At 40.1% G+C, this 17,699-nt stretch overlaps 2 protein-coding genes across 2 annotated transcripts in view; both read right to left on the minus strand.

The window, feature by feature from the left end:
* Positions 1–10,144, minus strand: part of rassf3 (Ras association domain family member 3) — a 43,491-nt gene extending 33,347 nt beyond the window's left edge. Inside the window, exons 1-2 of the mRNA XM_079335247.1 lie at positions 9,375–10,144; positions 601–710 (exon numbers count right to left, since the gene is read on the minus strand). Coding sequence (XP_079191373.1) covers positions 601–710; positions 9,375–9,894 — 630 coding nt within the window. The 5' untranslated portion in view covers positions 9,895–10,144. The remainder of the gene's footprint in view (positions 1–600; positions 711–9,374) is intronic.
* Positions 10,145–10,785: 641 nt separating this feature from the next.
* Positions 10,786–14,932, minus strand: LOC306817971 (apoptosis facilitator Bcl-2-like protein 14). The gene is made up of 7 exons (XM_079335255.1): positions 14,776–14,932; positions 13,578–13,986; positions 12,930–13,052; positions 12,521–12,582; positions 12,223–12,384; positions 11,848–11,961; positions 10,786–11,760 (listed from the first exon to the last, which is right to left on the minus strand). Exons 2-7 carry the CDS (start codon positions 13,975–13,977, stop codon positions 11,716–11,718), a joined length of 906 nt encoding a protein of 301 aa, XP_079191381.1. The 5' UTR covers positions 13,978–13,986; positions 14,776–14,932; the 3' UTR covers positions 10,786–11,715.
* Positions 14,933–17,699: the final 2,767 nt, after the last annotated feature.

The raw sequence follows: 17,699 nt of genomic DNA on the forward strand, positions 1-17,699 counted from the left end.
ATAAAAAGTGAAATAACATAAAAGTGAATAATATAGAAAACTATAAAAGTAGCTGACACACTGCAGAAGTTATGTAATATCAGCATGCAGTCCGGTGTGGTCTGAGGAAAGCCATAAACCGGGCATGCAACACACCCAGCTGTCGTCAAGGAAACACACACACACACTGAAACTGGGTTGGGTCTGGTTTAAAGGGTTGAACGGGCACACTTGCTTTTTAAAATGTTCCCGTCCTTTATCAGAATTTTAAACAAATAAAAATTAAGTATCTCTCTTAAAAAATCACCTGAAGAACTTCAATTGATTAATATTTTTATGTTTTATAACAGCCAAACAGAAAAAAATATGTATATATTATTAATCGTATAGTTTATGAGACAGTCCCTTAAAAAATAAAGCTTTCATTCTCACTGTATAAACTTCAGGAAAGACTTCAGAGGCATATGTTTGACTACAGCGCCCTCTTGTGGTGGTGCACTGTACTACACTGTAGCTGTGAGTTCTTTAAAAATCAAACATGGTCAGAATGGAACTGGAGTCAAGGTGAACTAAGCATGAACTAGACGTAAGAGAAGATGAACAGAGGTGATGAGTACTCACATGGGGCGGTGTGTTGTTGTTGAGCTGGTCTTGATTGACAGGTGAAGCTGCAGGGTGACAGTCCAGTGACACTCGGTCCCGACATGCGGTGTGACATGTGTACTTACAGCCTGCAAAGACACATTGATCCATGAATGTGAAGTCGTTCATGGTGTACGTGCAGGTTTACTCGTACACAACACATGAACATTTGAATGAGTGTGTAACGTATTATGCAAATCATCTTCTGATATCTACAGCTGAGGTCAAACTTCCAGCTTTCAGCCATTTAAATTCTGACTCGGGTTATGCTGAAGGAGGAAACGTTTTTAAAAACAAGGTCATAGGATTTTTCCCCCCCACATTTGTTTTTGACATTAAAAGGCAAAAAGAGCACAGAAACCTGACATTTGTCTGTGTGTGGAAGGACTCAACATCAAGCACAAACTCATGTGGAAGGGAATAAAAGCTCCTGATCCAAATGAAGGTTAAATGCATTAAAAAAAATCTACCTATTTATAAGACACATTTTTAAGTATTTTTGGGGCGTTTGAAGGATTAATTTGACAGGCAATAAAGGATTTGAGAAAAATAAGCTGGTTATTATGTTCAGCACTTAAATCCAACAAGAGTTTCAAAAAAAAAAAAAAAAAAAGTTTGAGAGTTGTAACAATTTGTAAATTTGGTGAAAATTAGCTGAAAACGTCAGGAAAATAATATTTCATAAACTTGTTTTATTGCAGATGCTGTGCTTTCAGATTCATGAATGTTATTCAGCACTGATGGACTATGACAAGCTATATTAACTATACTGCCAGTTTATGATACTTTCTGAAGGAAAACATTTTACTGTTTCCAAAAATACAAAAGTTAAAAAGCTGAGCTGCTTCATGAAAGTAAAGAAGATTTTCACGCCTCAATAATTAAAATAAAAGAAAGTCTTTTAATCTGAAATCATTCATACTGCATATTAAGTATATTTATATTACACATAATATGCACATTAAGCCTTTCCATCAAAACAACAACTTGAAGACTTGTACAATCAACATTTATCGACTTTATAGACTAAAAGTTAAGTTCAAAATTAATTAATAGGAAATAAATCCATAGTTTTAACTTTGATCTGAACCGACACATTCACAAACACATCCCAACACAAACACACACACACACACACACACACACACACACACCAGACTCTCAACCTGCATGTGTGTTTGTTCCCATCATCCTCCTACCTGGTGACCTCTTTTTCATGTGCTGTCCGACTTTATCCGACAGTTTGCACATGGCTGCTCCCATCTCCCATCTTCATCTCCCCCCACACACACACACACACACACACGCACGCACGCACGCACACGCACCGAGGAGTAAATCTCACACACAGTACAACCCTCAGTCTGCAGTGTTTCTCAGTGTCTCTCGCCCCGTGTTTTTGTCTCTGTCAGACTTCAGATGCCGATGTGTGCGGCCACCTCTCTCTCTCTGTCTCTGTGCTTCTGCGTTGTTGTGCTGAGTGGGTGATTTAACAGTCAAATGGAGGCCACAGAGTGACGGACGCACAGACGGGAGAGGATGGGTAGAGGGGGTGGAGGTGGTGGATGCAGGACTGCTGACTCAATCGCTCTCTCTTTCTCCTCTCCTCTCGGTCTCTTTGCTCTCTCGCGCAGCTTGTTATGACTAGTTTCCTCTCAGCACATCCGCCCGCTCTCTCGTCATCCGTCTGAAAACCTTTGCACAAAGAACTTGATCCACAGAGGAAGGGGAGGGAGAGCCTTCCACATCCCTCCATCAGTTTATCTAACAGTCAAAACATCCATCCATCCATCCGTCACATCATGCAAACTTCATGGGTGATTAGTTTAGGATGTAAAAAAGAAAAAAAAAGCATCAATCACATAATACACAACATGTCAACAACAATGGTTTGGTTTGTGATGAAATTTTGCACAAAGATTCAAAACAAGCAGACAATGAATCCCTCTAAATCCCTCCCTTTCTCTCTGGAGACACTGAGGTTGAGTTTTGGGATTTTGTGTTAAATATTGGTTGTTGTCAAATGTAGAGCGTGCGTTGATGTTTTCCTCAAGGAGAAATTAAACTATAGCAACTTTAAGTCGTGCTGTAGCTTCAATGTTTCTTCAACTTTGCAAACCAAACATTGCGATAAAATCGAAGAGAAGACGAAAAAGCTTTTTCTTTTCTTTTTGTTCTCCTCCGTTTCCTTCCTCGTCTCTGTCTCCTTCTTCTTGTCTCTTCCTCTCTGCTGTCTCAGGGATAAAAGCTTTTCCCAGACGCAAACAATCGATCACACTCAATCAGTCAGAGTCACACACACACACACACACACACACACACACTGACACACAAGCCTGTTATCCTTTTATGCTTTTACAGTCCAAGCTAGAACTTGGTGTAGATCTTTACGCTACTTAAATTAAAGAACCACGACAGTGTAGAAATCCTTCTTAAAGCTCTGCATTCAAAGTCTTTTTTAAGTATAATTACAAACATACACGTAATAAATATTCAAGGCAAAGAATATATCATACATCTTACAGTATAAATATCTAAATATGCTGTTTCAGAGATGGCAGCACACAGACGCTGCAGCTCTCTCACTTTTTGTATATTTGGGTTTATTACTCGTATATTTGTATATTTCAGTGGAGTATAGAAAATGTTCGGCGTCTACAGGCTTGCTCCAAAAGTGTTGTGTTGTACTTGTACAGTGACAACAGAGATATGTCATCTTAAAAGGCTGCAGCATGAATCTCAGATAATAGTCGAAGCATCGTCCATCATCACTGTAATGAGGCTGATAAAGATTTCTGCTGAGTCACTTCATCCTTTGGTTTTAATGATACAATATTTGTATTTTTTTTAATTAAGTAGAAAAACGCATCAACAGAAAATACTTCATATAAAGTACAAACAATAAAAAATCTTCTCAATGAAATTCAGATTGTGGTGCTGTGGAGGATTTCTCTAAATGATGAAGCCTCTATTAGTAAGGTTGGTCTGTCTGGTGTGGTCGAAGCTGGGCAGACGTCCAATAATATAACCATTTATTATCAGCGTAAGGCAAAGTGTGTGTGTGTGTGTGTGTGTGTGTGTGTGTGTGTGTGTGTGTGTGTGTGTGTGTGTGTGTGTGTGTGTGTGTGTGTGTGTGTTGGACCTCTCTCTGCACACACAGACCTGATTAGAGAGTCTGTGTTAAAAGTGTTTCACACACAGGAGAAAAAAACATTTTAAAAAAACGGTCCCGTCTGTCGAGCTCGTGCTGCCCCGACCTCTGAGACGAGCAACAAGAGGAGCGCTCTGTGCGGTGATTTACAAAGCTGCCGTCAGAAACATGTCACAGACAAACCATAACATACCAGACTGGACTGGGGAAAAAAAAAAAGTCTGTCACACCAGTGCTGCAGATATTTAGCTGCGTCCACAGAGGCTAAATCAACAGGTGCTACCAACGACGTGGCTTTTCATTATTTCTTCCTTTGCTGCCTTTTTTATTTTTTAATTTTCAGCAGATTGGAGCCTCTTCAATCAATCAATCAATCTTTACTTCTATAGCGTCAATTCATAACAGGTGTGATCTCGAGACACTTTACAAAAAGCAGGTAAAAGAACTTATTGTTATAATCTTCAGGCGTCATGTTTCTCTTTTTGAAGCAGACACATTAAACCACAGGGCGACGTGACTGATGCTGCTCTGTTAAAGCTGCGACGATCAGTGCAAAGACTCAAATGATATGTGGTCCTCTTTAATAACACTTTATAAACAGGAACCGACTGTATTTATGTCCTGAAGCACAGAGGTGCCATTATACTGGTGCACCGAGTGTAAGTGCAGGTTATCACTGTTGCTAAAAGTATTCAAGTGCTTCAGGAAATCACGCCTGTATCAATACTGTTAGTTAGTTAGTTAGCAGGAGAGACCATAAACTTCAACTGTCTGTAGAGTGGAAGACAAAGACAGGTGTGTGTGTGTGTGTGTGTGTGTGTGTGTGTGTGTGTGTGAGGACAGGTGCTTGCTGTATGCGTGCAGCAGCCATCTGTTCGTCCCCCGTTTCTTTCTTTCTCTTTCTTTAGTTTTTTTTTCTTCTCTTCGACATGTTTGGACACATTCGTCTTTCATCGTGTAATCAAGAACTCAGCTTGTCTAAATACAAAGAGTCTTCATATTACAAACTAAACTCACAATGACGTGTCAGACTACACAATCTGCCATGTGTCGTCTAAACAGCAGCAGACACAATGTTTACACGGGACTCAAATCCTGAGATGAAAAATAGTTTGTGTTTCTTTATTTCTTTTAACAAATGGTGACCAGATTTAATAAAAGGTGCAGGCGAGTTTAAACATCCTAATATATGTTTTGCAACTACATTTAATATTTTTATTTCCTAAAGATGATAAAACACATTCAGCTCAGTTTTGTTTACATGTAAGATGAGCAGAACGTGCTGCACAGATTTCCACTTTAAGAAAGTTAGAAAGTGTGAATATGCTTCTATAGATGAGCCAACATTAAAACTCTTCATCATTGATCATCAAAGGCAACTAATAAAGACTTTTATTTTTCAAACTGTCTGTAACAGAGGAATACTTTTAATATGTTTCATTTGAGATTTAGTTTTTTCTTTGCATGATCCATGTGAGCGACTTCTGTCTGTTGTATTTTTAAATTTGTGTCCTTCAGAAGATATATTCACATTTTGAGAGACTTTAACTTAATTGAAGGTTCATTCGATAAATTGATGAATCATTTTTGGTTGGAAACAAAAACTCAGAGCTCACCAGAAGTTCTCCACAGCAGACTGACTTCCAGTCGTCCGGAGCGTCGCATCACTTTCGGGAAGCGGTAAAAAAATCCTGAGACTCTCCTCAAAGTTTTGCCAAAGTTTCTAACAAAACCCATTTCTCTCTCTCCCTCTCACACACACACACACACACACACACACACACACACACACACACACACTCAGTAAATACTGTTTTAGGCTCCTACAGATTCCAGATGTTGTTATAAATCCAGAAATCTCTCAATGTAGTTCCAAACTTCGGACAAAGTCATCCTTCACTCCCATCCATGATGTCTCTCCCTCTCTAGTGTGTGTGCCTCCTCTCTCTCTCTCGCTCTCTCTCTCACACACACACACACACACACACACACACGCACTGACACCCATTTGTGTGTGAATGTGGCAGCTATCGTCTCTTGTTTGTTCAGTCGCTGTGACAGTTTGGCTCCACAAGAGACAAGGGACGCTCATCCTGGGGCAGCTGCCGACACACACACACACACACACACACACACACACTCTCACACACACACACACACACACAGACAGTAGGCAGCTTCAGTATTTTGCATGCTGGTTCAAACAATAAACGGGCGCAACAACGTGAAACTCTACCTTCACTACACTCACTGTCTGCTTTTATTTGAGTCTTTTATTTTGAAAAATACAACCGGATCAATACTTTGATAGGCTGCAATCACTTAGATCACTTTGCATACATTGAATTGGACACGATGAAGCAAATGAAGTATTTTAAATGAACAGAAATGTTCAAGTCAATGTAAAGAACTGAAAGTTACCTTTTTTACTGTGAATGAATCAAATCAAACTTTATTTATGTCGCAGCTTTCAGACAAATTCAAAGTTCAAAAGGAGATGTTAAAATCATTTAGTGATGAATACACACCGATAAGAGTTTATGTTGGGTAACTAAAGTCTGCTGGTTAACTTCACCTGTTTCAGTATTTAATGTAAAGAGCTCAGGCTGAAGCTTTCTGCAGAAAACTTGTAATATAAGGCTGCTAGAGACGAACTCACACAGAGTATCTGGTGCAACGCTAAACCTGATCACACACAGGAGAGTCCGATACCCGCGGCAGGTTTGTGTTACTTCATCACATATCGAGACAAAGAGGGAAAGGATGGGCGAGAGACCAACAGGAAGAGAGAGAGAGAGAGAGAGAGAGAGTCGAGGATCCCTCCTGAGTCTGATCTGACCCTTCTCAAGAATCCTGAATACATTCATTCACTTCAGCATCAGCTGACATCTTAACTGTTTACAGCCGCTATCATCAAAAGGCAGTTATAACAGGAAGTACAAAATGTGAAGTAAGTCATATTCGGTTCAGTTCTCCCGTCATAACAAGTCGTTTCTGCTTGTTTTGGTGAGATCTCGACTGTGGTAGAGTCGGTCACCTCTAAACCAGAAGGTTGAGGGTTTGATTCCCAGCTCCTGGGATCTCTGGATGAGGTAACACTGAAGGAGCGTCTGTGTGTGGACGTTAAGGTGTGACCTGAGCGGTAAAAATCACTTTGAGTCATTCAAAGGCTGGAAAGGTGCTACACAAGCTCAAGTCCATTCACTGAGTTAAGGTATCGGGGGGGGAACCCAAATCTAGCTGAATCTGTGGACACTCATCTCAGTCTTTAAGAATCACAAACGATGAAGCTACGGACAAAATCAGAAGAAGTGTTTGCACGTGACGCGTCAATAATCTCCTCACTTTTCTTCAACGTGTGGTGAAACATGTTGGGCGACACATCGATCAGATATTTCCATTAATAATCCGAGTCGGTGGTAGTTTACGCTGTGAGTTGACTAATAAAGCCTCAAAGACTCTTTATCAGGCAGCTTCTGAGCCTGGCAGTATTATTTCACACAGAGATAATCCTTCACTTGAAAGCATGGCGAGTTAACCCTGAGATGCACAAGTGATTTGGACCCTTCACTCTTTTATAAGTGGGTCAACAATGACATGTTTTTATATGCCATTTTTGTAATAATAATAATGCATTTTATTTAAAGGCGCCTTTCAAAACTCTCAAGGTCACCTTACAAAGCAAAAAGATAAAAACAGTAAAGTTACGATTACAAACGACGGCTACTTTGTCATTTTAGTTCCCAATGTTCATCATCCATCCTTTCATTATCTTCACAGCTGTCATTGGTCTCTGGCCTGGGTGCTACTTGAATCCTATTCAGTATTATGAAGACTTCACGTTTGGAAAACAACCTCATCTCATGGGTCAGAGTGATATGCACCTTAATGTCAGCCTGAATGACCTCCGTGTGATTCAGACTATGAGTCAGTACAGCATTCAAATCTGCACCGGAGGAACCTGTTTGCTATAAGAAATTAATTTTTAATAGGAATAACTGAAAGCTGACTTATTAGTGAGTGTGTGTTAATAAGTGAACGAGTGACCAGTGGACATCAGCCGTGAGGCGTTTTCACCTCCAGAAGTTTGAAGAACACTTTGTCCTTTTTTTTCAAAGTTTGTTGACATGTTGATGAAGTAATGGACCTTTAACAAGCTTCCCGAGAGGCTATTAACTTCGGAAATGCAATTCTCAATGAGCAGAAACATGAAGTGCATTAACACTGACGGGAAACACTGGGCTCATCGTGCCGGATCTATTGTCTGTAAACATAGTGAAGGTAAAAAAAAAAGCTAAATGGACAAAGGCAGGGAAGGCGGATGTTGAATCGGTTTTCGACATTTTTCAGAGTATTTTTTATTCCCCACACCGTGTTTTGGTTGCAGTTTTCTACTTAAGATTTAGATGTGCTTACTGCTACATGTTGACGTTCAAAAGAAAAAAAAAAGTTACGTCCCTTCAACTTATTGGTGTTTTGTTCATGACACATTGATTGATCAAAACCACATTCAATTTTAATGTGTAGTGAACAATCAGACACCAGAGTTGGTAGCAGGTATCAGTGTGTGCGACTTCTTTCAGCAGCTTCATTGTCAAAAGTTCGCTAACTTTAGCTAGCAGCATACAAAGCGGCTGCGGCTAAATATACTTTGGGACAGGGGTGGCCAACCCTGGTCCTCGAAGGGCTACTATCCTGCATGTTTTAGACGTCTCCCTCTTCCAACACACCTGATTCAAATGATTATCTCATCATCAAGCTCTGCAGAAGCCTGATAACTGGAAGTGGGAGACGTCTAAAACATGCAGGATAGTAGCCCTTCGAAGACCAGGGTTGGCTGCCCCTGCTTTGGGATTTAGGCTTCAGTTGTATTTGATCTAAACTTTAGTATTTGAGAAATGTTGCCTCTTCCTGTAGTGTCTCCCTAAGTGTTGACAGCATGAATGGAAACGCTAACTGTGTCATAAGAAACAACGTTTCGACAGCATGAATGGAAAGACGTCATCAGACTCTCTTAGATTCCACTGAGCTGCTGTTTACATTTATAAAACTCCAGTTTAACAGCACTGAAGAAACAGAAAAAGACTTGACTGACTGTAACACAAGCACAATGGCAGCAGTGTTCGTGGTTTAAGACATGAGAGGAAAGAAGAGCTTTTTGGTTTTATTAGGGGAAACTGACGCAGACGGGCCGTCCAGAGTTTGTCCTCTGGAGACTCTCAGATTTGTTTGTCCTTTAAGACCTGAACTGGTTCGTCTGCATACCGGCTGCATTCCAGCTGCTGGGCTGCGTTTCAGCGCCCTTCCTATTTATGTCATTAGAACCTGCGGTGTCCTCTGCCTGTCAAATGGTGCTACCTTTTTATTATTGTGGATGTCACTTTAATGATCATTGAAATGATTTAAAAGTTTTCCGTGAGGTCGGTCTGGACAAAACTAACAGAGCAAGACTTCTCACTTTCTATTTCTTATTCCTATTATTCCAAAACCTTCATCTACCCTTCCATACAAGACTTATCTCATTATAAACACAAATCTTAAACATAGTCTGTAAACAAGGCCACCTCTGGAGCCCCCCTCCCTCCATCATGTGCAGACTCACCTGCACAGGTGAGACCATGCTGGAAGATGTAATTGCAGCACACATCACACCAGGTGTTCTCGCCTCCTGGCTCGAAGGTGTGTCCCTCCCCGGACTCCTCCTCCACCCTTGGGTCCCTCTCTTCGGGGGAGAAGATGGTCCTCACATCGGGGGGTCTGAACCCCTTCTTCCTGTTCCTCGGTGGTCCTCCTTCCATCCCGTTCACGGCTCCTTCTTCCTCGTCGTTTTTCCTCTCGTGGTGGTTTGGTGTTCCTCTCTCACTCCACGCCGCCTCCAGGCTCTCCAGACTGGCCGGCTGAGGTGACGGATGCCGCCGGACAGCTCTCACCACCACGCCGCCTTTGTTGGCTTTGGAGATCCGCATCTTGGCACCCGGTGGTGGCCAAGTAGCCTCTGGTGCCTCCCTCAGTGTGCTGGGAGACTTACTGATATGAACAGCCTGCACGGATAATGTGGAGTCATCCATGACCGGCGAGCGCGTGGGGACGCATTTCCTACCCTGGTGCACTACGTTAAACATTACGCACACTCCTCACACACTCGTGCGTAATAAGTCGGCACAAGTCAGCTATTAAACAGGGCAAGACAGATGACACGTCACTGATGACACCGACATGCTCCTGCAGCGCGTGTTTGTTGTTGGTGAGCAGGCTGAGGCAGGGAAACAGGTTGGATCTCATTTCACAGGGACACGAGAGGCTCCCGCTGCTTCACACTTGACAGAAGTTATCGAATGCAAAACATCGTTTTAAAAAAATGCGAATTAAAGTATTTTTATTTTTTAAAGGTGTTGCCACTTTAAAACACGACAATTAAAAACACAGCTTCTTTCAGCATACTCTCCTTTTAAATTCGGCTGAACTTTCATCCATCACGAGCACACACGTGCGTTGAATTCATGTCTGCCTCTGGAAGCACGTTTTAGCAAATGTATCGTGTAAATATTAAAAAATGAAAATAAGTTATAAATTAAAGAGATTAGTTACCTGTGTAACAAATGCAACATTGACCACGTATGTCTGACATGTATACTAACTGAAGATGCAATCAATTACCAAAAAATCTAAATGGGCTCTCAAACGACAGCTGGTGTAAATAGTCTACTGCAGTTCCTCCTTTGTCCACAAGAGGTCGCTGTTTTCACTTAAATACGCTTCTCATTGAACAGAATAAAATCTGCTCAGTTTATAGAAAACAAATCACATTAGCTTGGTCAGATCATTAAAGATGTACTAATGTTCGTAATGCTTCATTTTAAACATGTAAAACAAAGAACAGCAGCCTGAAACTTGATATTTACATTTGATAAATAATGATGATAAAAAAAAGTGTCATTTGACATTTAGCAGTTTATTGTTGTTTACATCTCCCTGCCAAACTTCTCATAGAAAATGAAAAAGACCCATAAGCATGACAGTTGTAATAACGGTTTATTTTTGGCCACGTGTACGTTACAACATGTGCTTTTTTTCTCCACATTTCTTTGGCAACATTTCATTTCAAGTCTTTGATCAAGTAGGAAAAAAAATTAACTAAACAGAAATGCAGTGCCAACAACAATCAAAGATAACTCAACATCACTCCAGAAAAAAAGAAAAAAAAGTTTAATTGAATTAATATTGATGAAAAAGTAAACAATTAGCAAAATACTGATTTGTCTTTGACTATGAGACGACAGAAAACGTGCTGATCTTATATTTACAACAGAAACCCTGATTCTCCAGAAAGTTACATACCGGTACTTTTTTTTGTCTTATAAATAACACAAGGACCCGTGTGTATAATTATCTTAAAGAGATTTCATTTCATGTACTCTAAGGCCACGTTAAGTTATCCGACAGCCGCTGCTCCATGTCACAAAATGTTACGCACTCCTTTAATTCATATGATGGATCAACTTAAAGAAATAACAGTCCTCTTTGGCTCAAAGCCGTGTTAGACTAACGCAAAGTTTGTCATTAACTCACCAACAAAAGTAACAAACATGCTACATTTAAATGTACAAAAACATGCGAAGCTGTGCCCACTCGTCCGCTCAGAGTTTAACAGGAATGTCAACTGATTTGGCAGAGATTTATTTGCCCTTTTTGTTTTCGTCCCTTTGTGCAAAAGTTAAAGCCTCTGTGAGTGCTCCTCGCTGCTCCTAAAAGTGATTTCTACACAGATAGTCACGCATGTTCAAGGCGGGCGGGAAGGAAGGCGCGGAGACGATAAAATGCTCCGTTTCAAGTAAACTGGAGAACCTGTTTTTTTGGTTCCAGGCAGCCAGAGAGCTCAGTGTGGCAGTTTTACTGCTCGCCTGCAGGGGGCGACATCGCGCTACAGAGACGCTTCCCTCTGCTCACTCCTCCTCATCATCCTCGTCCTCGCTGTAGAAAGCCTCCACCTGTGAAAGAAATGGATATTTAACAACTGTAGAATCTGACTTTTTTTTTTTTAATAGGTTGCTTTAAAATGTGTTTGTTTAACGTACATATCCGCCCTGCTGCTGCACCCAGGTTGAGTAATGTTCCTGCAGATATCTGGCGCCAAGGCCGAGCAGCCGGTTCACGGGCAGCGTGTCAGCTGCTGACAGACGACTAGTGACCTGTTAGGAAATAATAATAAAAAACTCAAGTTCTTCCCTCAGTAAAAACAGGCGTTTAAACCTTCATCTGCAGAATGATCAACAGCTTTCTTTCCCTTTTTTTTTAAAGTCTGAAATCATTAAGCAGGAATCAGATTAGACAAAATTAGACGTGTTTCATACTAAAAACATACATGCACATGTTTGTAAATGAGTGTGAAAGGGAAACGCAAACATTCAGTCAGCATAATGCTGAGCAGGTTCATTTCTTAACGCTCTCACCTCACAGGTCACAGCGATCTGTGTTTTGGGCGATGTTTGAGGACCCGGCGCGTCCCGGCTGGAGGGCAGGAGTCCCATCGTGGTCAGGAGCCTCGACATCAACCTCTCATAGAAACCGTAGTTCCAAAATATGTTTGAAATGGCGTTCTTCAGCTCCTCATCCTGCAGACGAGACACTTTCTGTTCAGCGCTTTTAACTCAGACAAACTCGCACAACTTTGACGTTTGACTGTCAGGTTAAGAAAAAGTTCAGGGGTTAAAGGTCAATGATTAGTTGGGAGGAAATGTTTTATCAGACCTGTTCAGCGTTCATTTTGTCTCCAGCCTCCCTCAGCAGAAGGCCGATGACTTTCTCCACATCTGAACAAGACAAAAAAAAAAAAAAAAAAACACAAGATTAATCGATCAGAATCCACGATGTGAAACACAAAGGTAGGAAACGTGAAGCACAAACTTCCTAATCAGAGTAACGGAGCATTTCTTAAAATCTTTCAATGTGTTTTCATCTCTATTAAAAGTTAAACGACTACGTGAACTCTGTAAAGAGGGACGTGTTGTTGATGCTAAAGCTAACTGACGTCTGTGTTCACAAGATAATGTAGATCTGTGATAATCAACACTGTGGGGCCACGCCCAGCCCCAAAGAGCTTCCTGTCCCTCAGTGAAGCGTTCAGGTTTATTCTGCGAGAGAGGAAACCAGAACTCACCTTGGTTGTGGTCCTCGTTTGGCGAGTCTTCCTCGAGGTCTGGAAGCCTGAACGGGACGTCATCTACGATTTCTCTCAGTCTGCTCACTGCCTCTTCCAATCGCTCCTCTCCTTCATTCTGATCTGAAAAGGAATCAAACAACAACAACAACAAAGGATGACTAAAAGGCACGAGACATATTCGTCAGGAGGAGTGCTTTAGGCAAGACCAAGCTGGAATCTCAGGACGGGATTTCCCAAATAAATCATCCTGAAATTTCCCCCTTAAGACTCCAGGTAACATCAGAGTGAGAGCCACGAGGAGCTGAGTCACAGCCTGCAGGGTTTACAGTGCAGGTAGAAAGGTCAAACACACAATAAGAACCTGCATGAACACGGTCCACCTGACTCACTCTGTTAGATGTGTGTCAGGAAACAGATTGTTTACTGCTCAGATTTAAGACGCCATGTGACATATATATCTCAGTTACATCAAGAAGATGACAGTTAGAAAAAAAACAAAACAAACACAAAGCCTCTAAACTTTCAAATCGGACAAAATGTTCATTCTGGTTTTGATCCAGTCTGATGTGTTTTTACTCCTGCTGGGGGCGATTAATGAACATTCAAGCTTCTATGATCTTATAAGGGCTGCTTCGCACTCCTTACCTTCTCTGGAAACACAGCGAAAGTTGACATCAGGTTTCTCAGCAGTCGGGGAAAGTTGTGCGTCTTTTGTCCGAGAACTGATGCAGCTCAAAAAGCTCAGCTTACGTTTCCATCCCTTCCTCTTCTTCTTCTTCTTCCTCTCATCCTGTACAGTCTCGGTGTTTTTCTCGGGCGTCTGAGGTGAGTCGCTTGCAGGTAAGCCCCCCTCGGCCACAAGCTGAACGCCTTCCTCCGCCTTTTTTGGACGTCTCCTCTTGGCGTAGGCCATGAGGAGTCTGTACTCGGCCGTGTCCTCCATGCTCTCGGTGTCTGAGGTAGATTTAGGCTCACAGTCATTGCGGCCGTTGAGGTCTTTGTGGTTGGAGATGGGGTCGTAGATCTCCACGTGACCGTTTGACATGTTGGTCGACTGGTGTGAAAAAGAAAATGTAAATGAAATAAGACACACTGATGTCACTAAACAAATGTGAGATCTTCACAAAGAAGCTGGTGGTTGTTTTGACTGTTTTGAATTGTGTGTGATTTTTGCCCATGTTGAGTTTTGTTGTCTTAAAATGTAGTTGTATACATCAGTTGGTGTTTGGCTTTGATTATATTTCTGCAGCTGTTTTTGTTTTAGCCCCTCCTGGTGGTGTCCCATAGAAATTACACTTGTTGGGTTATGTCAAGACATGTCATCGTTACTAAAAAAATCCTTCTATTACTTTAAATGACCTTCACAATCAAAAAAGAATTTGAAAAGACAGAAAAATCATAACTTCATTAAAAAAAAATTTAAATTAATTCAGCGGAATGGAGAAGTTTGAAAAGTTTATTTAACGACTTTTAAAGTTAAAGAGGAAGTTTATCAAAATTCACTAAATATAAAAAAAACCGAGTTAGTATTTTATTTTGACATTTAAACAGCTGTTACCATGACGACGCTCTGTTCGATCTGTTCGCTCCTTCGTTGATAAACAACTTTACTTCACTTAAAAAGGTGAAAAAAATAACTTTAAATGAAATTACTAGCAGCCAACTTTATCCCTCTTTCAAATCACTTAATAATTACTGATGACATGTCGTTTGGTTAGCTTTAGCTTTCTAAATTCATTTCCAATGAGTTAAAATGATACTTCCTGTTGTGCAGAAATAAAAAAAAAAAAAACGTCAAAACTTTGTCAAAGTTCATTATCGTCAAATAAAAAACATTACTTACCAAACTAACGGTTGAAGAAACGGGAAAAACACAGGAGTTAAATCCTCATCAGACCGTCTTTAACGTTAAGAGACGTTGTTGGAATGAACTTAAAAACCAGAAGATCCACTTAAGTAGGTAGAACTAGCGTCTTCAAGAGCTACGTCATCACGTAAGATGACGTAGCTCGTAGCGCATGACGGGATCTGACGTAAAAAGACGGAGATGTGAAATGTGCTTTGAGTTTGGGATTCGTCTTTAATGTTTTTTTTCCCTTTCGTTTAAATCGAAAACTGACTAAAAATAAGTTACATTACTGTCTATCTGAACTGAGCATAAAAAGGAGCCAAAAATATAATTTTACATTTAATAAGATTTTATTCTCGGAAAAAAAACTCTAAACTGAAAGTGAAAGTGAAAACAAATCAATGACAAAGCAAAAATAATCAACTTAAGTCTGTTAATTATAAAACGACATCTGTTCAAATACATTTTTGTTACTGTACATGTGATTATTTCTATCCCTTGCATTTTTTTAAATTTCCCATGAAAATGTACAAAATAAGGAAAATAAAATAAGGAAGTTTAGTTGTTCCAGAAACCTCCAGACCGTCTGTTTTGATAAGAGGAAATGAAACCTGCTTTTTTTTAAAACATTACAATCCATTGCACATGGACACATTCTTCCCCCGGGAGTAACTCCAAAGAAAGAAATCCAAACAGTTACAGTAAACAGCAGTGTCTGGTTCATGTAATTATATATGACTCACCTACACGGGACTCTGGAGCCATGTTGTAATATAAGTCTGTAAACAACAACAGTCATTTAATATTTTTAAACATGCTACAAGTGAGGACATGTTGAGTTTAGAAGTCCCCCCCCCTCCTCTTAAAGGCTCACATGTAAGAAACATTTAGAAATCACAAGCCTATAAAGATTTTTGGAAGCTCACACCCACTGCTGAAAAAGAAAACCTAAAGTTAGTCAGGATAAAACAACTAAAGCTCATCGGCCTTTTCCCATGTGATTATTTTTTAATATTAAGATTTTTAAAAAATGAGGATTAGGTTTAAAATGGGAAAGGAAACCAAATGTTCCCCAAAAAGATCTTTGAATTAACAATTCAAATCAGGGACCAAAAAACGGTACCGTTTGGAATAAAAAATGACTTGAAAAAAAAAAAGTCACAAGACAAGAGACAAGTCAATCCAAAGAGAAAAATAAAGAAACTAAATCAAAATGGTGACAACTTTAGTCAAAGATATAAGAACATCTGAACTTAATAAGTCAATCAACAATAAGGAGAATAAAGTCGACATTGAGACCCAAAGTGTCAAAGACATGAGAATAAAAACTAATTGGATTACTAATTCAGAATAAAGATGCTCTTTTTCCCTTTTGTCCTCCGACCCATCGTCTTTTCTCCCAGGATGAACACTTGTTTTAAACACAACGATAATAATATACAGTGATATATCTATTTCCTTCTTTATGATCCAATATTTTGTTATATGTGATTCTGAATTTTTGATTCTGAGACTAGGTTCACTCCAGAGCTGACCCCCCCCATCCCCCATCCTTTATATATAAAGTTAGAGGAACTTCCCCGCTGACTCATTGAGCTTCTGTTGACTTTGACAGCAACCTGCCAACTTCTCAGTATGGCGTCACCTTCTAGATGTTTCAGACTGTGCGTCTCTTCCTGTTCACAATAAAGTGTTTTAATGACAAAAATAAAACCATGAAGCACTTTGAACGAGCACGCTGCTGAAATGAGACATCATTAAACTCACCAGTTTTTATTCTGAATGTCTTTAAAAACCAGCTGATGTATAAAGTGAACAGAGGATAAAGGAACCATTCAGCTGTGTGATGTTTCTTTCTTTCTGTTTGTTAAAAACAAGCTGTTCAGGAAGTTTCTGCTTTGTGCTCTCTTTAGAAACAATAAAACTGGACACACCCTGAAAAAACACCGGCTATTGATTTAGCAACATCAGTTTTTTTGGGTTTTTGTTTTGGTTATAATTTGATTTAATGTTTCTTTTAAAATCAATCCTGGCAGGAAACAAAAAACATCTAGATAATACAAATCGAGACCTTTAATAAGTCTTAATGTGATGTTCTGTTGAAATAAAAGTCCGTAAAGTATTTTTCTGAGAGAGAGAGAGAGAGAGAGAGAGAGAGAGAGAGAGAGAGAGAGAGAGAGAGAGAGAGAGAGAGAGAGAGAGAGAGAGAGAGAGAGAGAGAGAGAGAGAGAGAGAGAGAGAGAGAGAGAGAGCAATTTAAATGATCTCCATGAAAAGTGAAACTCTGGTGAGGAAATTGAAGAAAGTGTTTTACTTTAAAATAATTTAATTCAAATTCCCCTGAAGTTTAAACTGTCTGAACCTGAATCGAATAATTTCCTGTAAATTGAGAAAATCTTTCCACTAAACTTCCTGTGAACGTCACTTTAGTTAGTGTATGTTTTGACAGTAAAGATTTTCGGGTTAATATGTTTGTGCACATATTAAGTTACAGCTTCTCTTCAGTCAAGGATGAAATATCTGAACATCATTTACTGATTTATCATGAAAGTTTATAATCGTCAGTTTTGGGTTTTTGTCCAGAAAAACTTTGAGACAGATGAATTGAGAGGTTTGGTCCAGAGGGTATTTAGATCATTTCAAGTTGACCAGTTACAAAGCTGGATGTCCAAACTAAACGTGGGCGAAGGTTCAGATTATGAGGAAAACGTACGTTGGCGTAATCCCAGGATGAGGCTGAACGACTCGTCCTGGATATGAAACCAAGACTTCCACGAGATGGTTTTAAACCTCTTCCCGTCGGCTCTCTTCATCCAGCACTGGAGGGCAGCCCTCCCCGGCAGCCCTGCAGCGTTCTGTGGGACTTCTGTGACGGTCGTTTCTTAAAGAAGTTGAAGTTTGAATCACAAATAAGGAAC

The sequence above is a fragment of the Symphodus melops genome (assembly GCF_947650265.1).
Source record: "Symphodus melops genome assembly, chromosome: 22".
NCBI lineage: Eukaryota > Metazoa > Chordata > Actinopteri > Labriformes > Labridae > Symphodus > Symphodus melops.

Bases quoted from the DNA above. Each gene is read 5' to 3' on its own strand.
- LOC306817971 (XM_079335255.1), bottom strand. From the start codon at position 13,977: ATGTCAAACGGTCACGTGGAGATCTACGACCCCATCTCCAACCACAAA. The intron at 12,583-12,929 runs GTGAGTTCTGGT...TGTCTTGTTCAG, and splicing joins AAACGAGGACCACAACCAAG to ATGTGGAGAAAGTCATCGGC. The intron at 11,761-11,847 runs GTACGTTAAACA...TTTCTTTCACAG, and splicing joins TGCAGCAGCAGGGCGGATAT to GTGGAGGCTTTCTACAGCGA.